Here is a 10783-nt window from a genome sequence, read left to right on the forward strand (position 1 = left end):
ATAAAACATAATATTTTATTATGTTGTATTTTTATTATTTTATTATTTCCCTTCTACGTGACTTTACCGAAAGAACCAAGAAGATGACAGGGCGGTGGCTTCTGCGGCCGTCTGGAACGCTCTTGCCTTCCGATGTCAAGACGCCACTGTGGAGCTACGAACTTTTAAGTCATCGTCGTCGAGATTGACAAACTCATTTCTTTAGAACTGCTTTGTGTGTATTCTTGGTTCTTTCGGTAAAGTCACGTAGAAGGGAAATAATAAAATAATATAAATATAAAATGATAAAAATTATCGCGACGTTTCGACTGCAACACAAGCAATCATCTTCTTGGTTCTTTCGGTAAAGTCACGTAGAAGGGAAGTAATAAAATAATAAAAATAAAACATAATAAAATAATTCTCACGACGTTTCGGCCACAACGCAAGCAGCCGTCCTCAGGTGAAAACCAGGTCTTAGAGTCGCGGCTGGTTTTCACCTGAGGACGGCTGCTTGCGTTGTGGCCGAAACGTCGTGAGAATTATTTTATTATGTTTTATTTTTATTATTTTATTATTTCCCTTCTACGTGACTTTACCGAAAGAACCAAGAAGATGAATCCCTGCAGTCACGTAAGCTTTAAATCGAAATTTTATTATGTTTTATTTTTATTATTTTATTACTTCCCTTCTACGTGACTTTACCGAAAGAACCAAGATGAATCCCTGCAGTCACGAAAGCTTTAAATCGAAGTGTCACTTCCAGTTCAGTGATTGTGCACTTGCTCTATTAGTATAGTACTATACCGCCTTCGACTTTTAAGGTTAGCGAGTTGTCGTATTATCCGGCTGTATAGCAAATGAAAAAATACAATGAGTTTACTATGCAAGTAAAAAAATTGTGTTTTAATATTTAAGTGTTTTTTAAAATCCTTTATATTAAGTTCACTTGCGCGCTTGCGCGCTTATGACCGTGCAAATCTTTCGGTCGTTTTTTAACCCACTTCCCGTGATCCAATCGAGCTGACATTTTGCACACAGACTCGTTGTGCGTGACAATTTATTTTCGTGAAAAAAATTCCAAAATTTCCCACTTTTTAGGAAAAATTTGTTTTCATATTTAATTTAAAATACCAATGTGATAAAAATGAAACTCTTACTCAAGAAAAACAGAAATGAATAATAAAATAAAACCGATGCCACGCATATAAAGGATTTATAGTGGAAAACGTTGTTATTACGGGTTAATTTTTTTTTATTTAGGGCCCCTTGATAACATATGTTACAGGCCCCACACTAGCTTATTCCGGCACTGGGAGGCACCCCCCATCTCCCCGTTCACCCCTCCCTCCCCCACCAGACCCAGTGGTGGGGCGGGGGGTTTACTTAAATTAGTTTTTGTTAATGACCAGGTAAGGTCCACTGAACCTGTGTAGCTCCTTATCAGAAACGACCTGGCTATCACCAATAATAGCTCGACGAAGTGGCCCATCATCATCATCACGTGGACATTTATAGCAGCAGCAGCAGCAGAAGCAGCCAGATACTACTCCTGGACAAGTGACGTTGATCCTAAATGTGGCGTGAAAAGCCGTAGAAAGAGAGTAGTAGGTTTTTACCCTTTAAACTGGTACAAAACTGACACCTTTATACAAGGCATCATGTTTGCAATAACTACAACACAAGCAGTCAAAATGCAAACAAAAAGAAACAACTGCATTTTGACTGCTTGTGTTGTGGTTATTGCAAACATGATGCCTTGTATAAAGGTGTCAGTTTTGTACCAGTTTAAAGGGTAAAAGCCTACTACTATATTTTGCCACTGGTAAAGGAGACGTCTCATAGCGTAGAAAGAGCCTCAAACTAGAAATATTAACTATTTTAAAAAGACCGCTATTTTTAATCTTACCTGGTAAGGCCCCGCTGAGCTGTGTAGCTCATTTTCAGAAGCGACTCGGCCATCGGAAAATGATGAAGTTGCTTCATCATCGTCGTCGTCGCAAAGGGGGGCAGCCACCAAAGAGCTGACCGCTGCCCTGGAGAACAGAGGCCGTCGTAGAACGCGTAACGAGCAACGCCCCAATCCACAAACACGAAGAAGGATAAATCATCACAGGGTTGACACTCCCGCCGGCTCCTGGCCTGACCCCACCTGAATATGAGAGCTGTAAAGTGGTTTGCTCTGCCAACTGCATCAAAACCGTACGACAATAAGAAGAAGGCGACGTTACATTTCGATTTAAAGCTTTCGTGACTGCAGGGATTCATCTTCGTGGTTCTGTCGGTAAAGTCGCGTAGAAGGGAAATAATGAAATAATAAAAATGAAACATACTAAAATAAAAAAATAAAAATGTAAATAAAATATAAATCTTTTCGATTTAAAGCTTTCGTGACTGCAGGGATTCATCTTCTTGGTTCTTTCGGTAAAGTCGCGTAGAAGGGAAATAATGAAATAATAAAAATGAAACATACTAAAATAAAAAAATAAAAATGTAAATAAAATATCAATCTTTTCGATTTAAAGCTTTCGTGACTGCAGGGATTCATCTTCTTGGTTCTTTCGGTAAAGTCATCACGTAGAAGGGAAATAATAAAATAATAAAAATTAAACATACTAATTATTTTAATAATTATTTTATGTTTATTTAATAAAATAAAACATAAGAATTATTTTAATAATTATTTTATAATGTTTTATTTTTATTATTTTATTATTTCCCTTCTACGTGATGGCTTTACCGAAAGAACCAAGAAGAAGAATAAGGCGACGCTTAGACCAGACCACCACGAGGGGGCTCCACGGGACCCAAGTTGCCCCCCACTGGGGGTCTCAGAGAGTTGCCCGCAACGGTTCATCCAAGTTGCCCCCCCTCCCCCCCACTGGCTGTGACTCAAACGCAGGTTGATCCGAAAACAACGACCTTCGTTAGAATACCTTCGTAGTTTCGGGCGTTTATTAATAATTTGCTCGTGATGTGTAAATTCAAAATGAAGTTAAATGTAAACGTATTATCAGAGCATGGTTTCGATTTAAAGCTTTCGTGACTGCAGGGATTCATCTTCTTGGTTCTTTCGGTAAAGTCACGTAGAAGGGAAATAATAAAATAATACAAATTAAACATTCAAAATACCATAAATATGCTGAATTCCTCTGTTGATATGCAAATTCCGTTGTCAAGGCGCCCTTCCTCCGCTAACCCAGCTTAAATATAAGCTTGGTGGTGTTCATTCAGGCGCTGTCTTTCCGACAGACCTGTTCTTCACCTGAGGACCGCTGCTCTTGCGTTGTGGCCGAAACGTCGTGAGAATTGTATTTTATTATGTTTAATTTTTATTATTTAATTATTTCCTTTCTACGTGACTTTACCGAAAGAACCAAGAAGATGAGAGCATGGTTTGTTTGCATTTTTTTGCCACAACTACGAATGCAGAATTGACGATGCCTTGCAATAGGCGTGTGTCTATTTGATCTGTCTGAACATCTCAACACAACTCCTCTTTTATTTCCAGAAATGGTAAAACTTACTCCTATTTTCTTTTTGTTTTGATATCAGCAAGAAGGTCCCGTAGATTTAGGTAAACTACCCTCGTTAAACTACCCTAACCCTAAGATGTAAATGCCTCCCCTAAAAGCAAACCTCATAGCTGTGTTGATACATATCTATACATTTAATGTTCCGAAATATGAATAATTTTGTATTTGAATTGAGTGAGAGGAGTTAATGCGTTTTGTCACCGTTAATGCGTTTTGGGGGGGGGGGGGTGAGGTTGGGGGGGGATAGGAGGAAGAGTGGCGGGCTGGGTGGCCCGCGTAAATGTTTTTTATTTGGATTTAAAGCTTTCGTGACTGCAGGGATTCATCTTCTTGGTTCTTTCGGTAAAGTCACGTAGAATTGAAACAATAAAAATAATGAAAATAAAACATAATAAAATAATTCTCACGACGTTTCGGCCACAACGCAAGCAGCCGTCCTCAGGTGAAGACCAGGTCTGTCGGGGAGACAGACCTTCAGACGCTGTCTCCCCGACAGACCTGGTCTTCACCTGAGGACGGCTGCTTGCGTTGTGGCCGAAACGTCGTGAGAATTATTTTCTCATGTTTTATTTCCATTGTTTCCATTCTACGTGACTTTACCGAAAGAACCAAGAAGATGTTTTTTATCTGGCCAAGTGTGTCCGCGGGCCCAACAATACTTTGAGAACCACCGGCCTAGAGCGTCACGTGGCGGCTAGAGCCACCGTGAGACACCCGTGTGAGCTCATGCTGTCTGTCCCACCGCTCCCCCTCCCCCCCTGCACGCACACTCACTCACACCCACGTCCCAGGGCCCCTGGCGAGAGCAACCCCTTCCCGAGTGGAGCCCCCCGCCCGAGCCGGCTCGACACTGCCCGGCCTCCGAGGACTCCGCTGGGACGGCTCTGCCTGGCTCACCGCAGCCGCTGTGCGCCGGATGAACGACCGCCCCTCCACTCACTCTCGCCCCCTCCAGATCCGTCGTGGTGGCTAGGAGATGTTGACTACCTCGCCTGGAATGCAGGAGGTCGTAGGTTCGATCACGACCCTGACGCCTGCTGCTGCTGTATATTTGGAGTTTGCGTGTCTCTCACTCTCATCATCATCATCACGGTGGCTAGGAGATGTTAACTCCCTCGCCTGGTATTGACTCCCTCGCCTGGTATACAGGAGGTCGTGGGTTCCATCCAGACCCTAAAGTCGCCTGCTGCTGTGTATTTGGAGTTTGCGTGTCTCTCTCTTCTCTCACTCTCATCATCATCATCACGGTGGCTAGGAGATGTTAACTCCCTCGCCTGGTGTGCAGGAGGTCGTGGGTTCGATCACGACCCTGACGCCTGCTGCTGCTGCTGTGTATTTGGAGTCTGCTCCCCCCCCCCCCCCACAACTTGATTTGAAACTTTCGTGACTGCAGGAATCCATACTCTTTGATTCTTTCGGTAAAGTCACGTGGGTAAAGAAAAATAACAGACCACGACGTTTCGATCGCAACACCACTACACCACCACCACTCCACCACCACTACACCACCACCACTCCACCACCCCCACCACTAAACCACCCCCACCACTACACCACCACCACTACACCACCCCCACCACCACACCACCACTACACCACCACCACTACACCACCACTACACCACCACTACATCACCACCACTACACCCCCACTACCACCACCACTACACCACCCCCACCACCACACCACCACTACACCCCCCCCACCACCACCACTACACCACCACTACACCACCACCACTACACCCCCACCACCACCACCACTACACCACCACCGCTACACTACCACTACCACTACACTACCACCACCCCCACCACCACCCGCACCACCACCACTACCACTACACCACCACCGCTACACCCCCACCACCACCACCACTACACCACCACCACCACTACCACAACACCACCACCACTACACCACCACCACTACACCCCCACCACTACACCACCACCACTACCACTACACCACCACCACTACACCACCACCACCCGCACCACCACCACTACACCACTACCACCACCACTACACCACCACCACTACACCACTACCACTACACCACCACCACCACGACACCACCACCCCCACCACTACACCACCACAACACCACCACCACTACACCCCCACCACCACCATTACACCACCACCACTACCCCACCACAACACCACCACCACTACACCACCACCACTGCACCACCACCACTACACCCCCACCACCACCGCTACACCACCACTACACCACCACCACAACACCACCACCACTATACCCCCACCACCACCGCTACACCACCACTACACCACCACCACTACCCCACCACAACACCACCACCACTACACCCCCACCACCACCGCTACACCACCACTACACCACCACCACAACACCACCACCACTACACCCCCACCACCACCGCTACACCACCACTACACCACCACCACTGCACCATCGCTACACCACCACCACCACCACTACACCCCCACCACCACCCCCACCACCACCACTGCACCACCACCACCACTACACCACCACCACCACTGCACCACCACCACCACTACACCACCACCACCACTGCACCACCACCACCACTACACCACCACCACCACTACACCACCACCACCACTGCACCACCACCACCACTACACCACCACCACCACTGCACCACCACCACCACTACACCACCACCACCACTGCACCACCACCACCACTACACCACCACCACCACTGCACCACCACCACCACTACACCACCACCACCACTACACCACCACCACCACTGCACCACCACCACCACTACACCACCACCACCACTGCACCACCACCACCACTACACCACCACCACCACTGCACCACCACCACCACTACACCACCACCACCACTGCACCACCACCACCACTACACCACCACCACTACACCACCACGCCCGTCGTCAGGTGTGAAACAAACGCAGCAGGAGGACTGCTGACGTCGGCAGTTCACCTGGTGACGGCTGCTTGTGTTGCGATCGAAACGTCGCGATCTGTTATTTTTTTGCTACCTACGTGACTTTACCGAAAGAACCAAAGAGTTTTTTTTTTTAAAAGACGACTATTTGTAATCTTCTTCTTGGTTCTTTCGGTAAAGTCGTCTTCACCTAAAGACGGCTGCTTGCGTTGTAGCCGAAACGTCGTGAGAATTATTTTATTTTATTATGTTTTATTTTTTATTATTTTATTACTTCCCTTCTACGTGACTTTACCGAAAGAACCAAGAAGATGAATCCCTGCAGTCACGAAAGCTTTAAATCGAAATGTATTTGTAATCTTACCTGGTAAGGCCCCTCTGCGCTGTGCAGATCTTTTTCGGAAGTGACCCGGCCCATGATAAGAAATATTTAAAATAACTTTTTTTTTTAAACACGCTTTAATGAAATGTACCCTACTCGTAATGGCAGAACTCCACGACTCCAGGAAGTGGCCCCGAAGTTTGCCACAACGTAAGTGGCAGTGGTCAATTACAGGCAACGTCAGTTGAGCGTGGACAATTAGACCCAAGCCGAAACATAACTTATAAATGAATGTTTAAAAATACTTTTTTTTTTTGGATAGAATATAGTGTTGTCATGAGTATGACATAAGTATACCAAGTTTGCAGTCGATTCCACATTGGGAAGTGGGTTAAAATTGAGTTACAAGATTTGAGGATACGACAACAACAGACAGAGTGAGTTAAAAACTGGTAGGAACCTCCTGGTTACACCAGTCCACAGGGGATTATTGTGTCCGTCCGTCGTGCAGGGAGGGGCTGGGTGGGGAGGGGAAGGTGGGGAGGGGCGGGGCTGGGTAGGATGGGGAGGGTGGGGAGGGGCTGGGGGGTGGGAGGGGTGGGGCTGGGTGGGGAGGGGCTGGTCACCCCGTGGTGCCCTTATAAAACTCAACGTTTAACCTACTCACGCCGGCTTGTGCCCGCCCTCACAGTCGGCCATATTTGCGGAATACACCACGCCGCCGTTGACCCTGCAGGCCATTGACCGAGCAACCCAACGTTCCTACCAGCTCCCTCCGCAGGACAATGTGTTAAAATCGTGTAATAATAATAATAATACTGTACATGTTAGAAGCTCAACAAAAGCGGCTTCATTTTTCGATTTAAAGCTTTCGTGACTGCAGGGATTCATCTTCTTGGTTCTTTCGGTAAAGTAACGTAGAATGGAAATAATAAAATAATAAATAAACATTAAAAAAACATCATAATATAAAACATGATAAAATAATGTCGACAGACTGTCGACAGACCTGTTCTCCACCTGAGGACGGCTGCTTGCGTTGTGGCCGAAACGTCGTGAGAATTATTTTATGATGTTTAATTTTTATTATTTTATTATTTCCCTTCTACGTGACTTTACCGAAAGAACCAATAAGAAAAAAAGTGGCTTCACCGTCATCGTCACGTGGAAATGTATCGCTGCCAAACGCTCTGAACGTGAGTTCGACGCCCAAATCCCACGATCGATTCAAGACCTTGGAATCTAAATCATTTTAATAAACCAAAAAAAACCGCATTTATTTAATTTACGGTTATTTAAGTCAACGTGACTGTACTACAATCTGTAGCTTGAGGCACTCGAATTAGGGGCGATTGTTCATGAGTTAGTTATAGGTGTGAATTGCTTTTGTTGATTGGTTTGTTTTTAATAAAGTGCGTATTTGTGTGTCAATTGTGATTATTGGTTATTATTTTAATAATCGCCTTCGTTATTGTCGTGTCCATTACATTCATTTAACGTAGGCCTACCCAAATTATTTGGACCCCACAAAATATTCGTAACCTTCAGTAAATGTTTACGTGTCTCTACATACATTGTTTTATCACTTAACCTTTGCATTCTTCATGCTGTGCGAATCCAGCAGGAGATGTTAACTACCTCGCCTGGTCTACAGGAGGTCGTGGGATCCATCCATACCGTGTCAACCCGCACGGTTTAATCGTATTATTGTACAGGCAAATTGAGTTTTCAGGTCCATCCGGCCCACAGCCGTTTCAATACGGGCGAACAATGTTTGCGTCTATATTGTGTTTCTCCCTTGTGATGGGACTTTGTAGGATAAACTTTGGGATGTGTAAGGGGCACGGGGGGACCAATACGGTTTGAATTGATCTGTAATAAGATAGGCACTGATCAGGGTTGACAGGTGTGCATATCGATTTAAAGCTGTCGTGACTGCAGGGATTCATGTTCTTGGTTGTTTCGGTAAAGTCACGTGGAAGGGAAATAATAAATAATAAAAATAAAACATAATAAAATAATTCTCACGACGTTTCGGCCACAACGCAAGCAGCCGTCCTCAGGTGAAGAACAGGTCTGTCAGACGCTGTCTTCCCGACAGACCTGTTCTTCACCTGAGGACGGCTACTTGCGTTGTGGCCGAAACGTCGTGAGAATTATTTTTTTATGTTTTATTTTTAATATTTTATTATTTCCCTTCCACGTGACTTTATGTTGAACTTCTTTCGCACCGCACGTAGCCAGCCGTGCTCATGGAGGGCGGGGAGTGGGGGGGGGTGGTTATAGCGAAAACGCGTCGTGTGAAGGCGCGTTAAGCGAGGACTTGCCAGAACATTCTGTTTGAAGGGTAAGCACAATTTGACCTTACACTTGCCCTGGAAGGAATGTGGTCAAACGGGATGGGTTCAGAGCCGCGTGGTCAGCGATCGATGGCCCACACCTTCACATCCACGCAAAGATTCCCCCGTAAGCAGTGCCGGGTGAAGATAAGTACGGGGGCCTGTAGTACATTTTGTTTTAAAGAGGCCCTACATTTAAAAAAAAACGTGAATATTAAAATAAATCTTTTACTTCCATAGTAGAGTAAATGTATTTTTAAATTTGCTATACAGCCAGAAAATACGACAAATCGCTAACCTTAAACACCCGGTCGTTCGTAAAAGTTGAAGGCGGTATAGTACTATAGTAATAGAGCAAGTGCAGAATCACTGAACCAGAATTTATATCTTGATTTGAGGCTTTCGTGACTGCAGGAATCCAAACTCTTTGGTTCTTTCGGTAAAGTCACGTGGGTAGAAAATAAAATAAATCACGACGTTTCGGGCACAACACCTGTTGACGGACGCTTGTGTATTTGCACGTGTAGCTACTACACGTGTAGCTACTACACATCTAGTAGCTACTACACGTGTAGCTACTACACGTACAGCTACTACACAAGTAGCTACTACACATACAGCTACTACACGTGTAGCTACTACACGTACAGCTACTACACGTGCAGCTACTACACGTGTAGCTACTACACGTGTAGCTACTACACATACAGCTACTACACGTGCAGCTACTACACATACAGCTACTACACGTGCAGCTGCTACACGTGCAGCTGCTACACGTGCAGCTGCTACACGTGCAGCTACTACACGTGTAGCTGCTACACGTGTAGCTGCTACACGTGCAGCTACTACACATACAGCTACTACACGTGCAGCTGCTACACGTGCAGCTACTACACGTGTAGCTGCTACACGTGCAGCTACTACACGTGCAGCTACTACACGTGTAGCTGCTACACGTGCAGCTACTACACATGTAGCTACTACACGTGCAGCTGCTACACGTGCAGCTGCTACACGTGCAGCTGCTACACGTGTAGCTGCTACACGTGCAGCTACTACACGTGCAGCTGCTACACGTGCAGCTGCTACACGTGCAGCTGCTACACGTGCAGCTACTACACGTGCAGCTACTACATGTGCAGCTACTACACGTGCAGCTACTACACGTGCAGCTACTACACATCTAGTAGCTACTACACGTGCAGCTACTACACATACAGCTACTACACATGCAGTAGCTACTGCACATGTAGATAATCCGGCACTGCCCGTATGTAACCTCTGCAGGTTGCTGGGCCAAGTGCTGTTAGCGAGCAAACGGAAGGTCGCAATGTCACACAAGGTGGGCGATGTGGCCAGATCAAGGCCGTAATATTGCTATAAAATAGATTTCTGTTGATATGATTGTGGTTATGGTTGTACTTTATTAATTCCCAATCTCTGCCATTACATACAATGAAACAAGAAAAGGTAAAAAAGAAAAAACAGAGCAATGTAATACATTCTAGATTTGAAGCTTTCGTGACTGCAAGGATTCATACTCAGGTTTTTTTCGGTAAAGTCACGTAGGTAAAAAATGAAATTAAAAGTTAATAAAAGTAATAATGGAAATAAAATAAAATAATTTATTAAATAAACTATACAATACACTATTAGACATTATTGTA

At 45.3% G+C, this 10783-nt stretch overlaps 1 protein-coding gene across 1 annotated transcript in view; it reads left to right on the top strand.

Annotated features, from left to right (window-relative positions):
• The window catches only part of LOC144951213 (dopamine beta-hydroxylase-like), a 36913-nt gene extending 32478 nt beyond the window's left edge, over positions 1-4435 (top strand). Inside the window, exon 11 of the mRNA XM_078881362.1 lies at positions 4307-4435. Coding sequence (XP_078737488.1) covers positions 4307-4435 — 129 coding nt within the window. The remainder of the gene's footprint in view (positions 1-4306) is intronic.
• Positions 4436-10783: the final 6348 nt, after the last annotated feature.

This window comes from Lampetra fluviatilis, chromosome 61 (genome assembly GCF_964198595.1).
Source record: "Lampetra fluviatilis chromosome 61, kcLamFluv1.1, whole genome shotgun sequence".
Lineage (NCBI taxonomy): Eukaryota > Metazoa > Chordata > Hyperoartia > Petromyzontiformes > Petromyzontidae > Lampetra > Lampetra fluviatilis.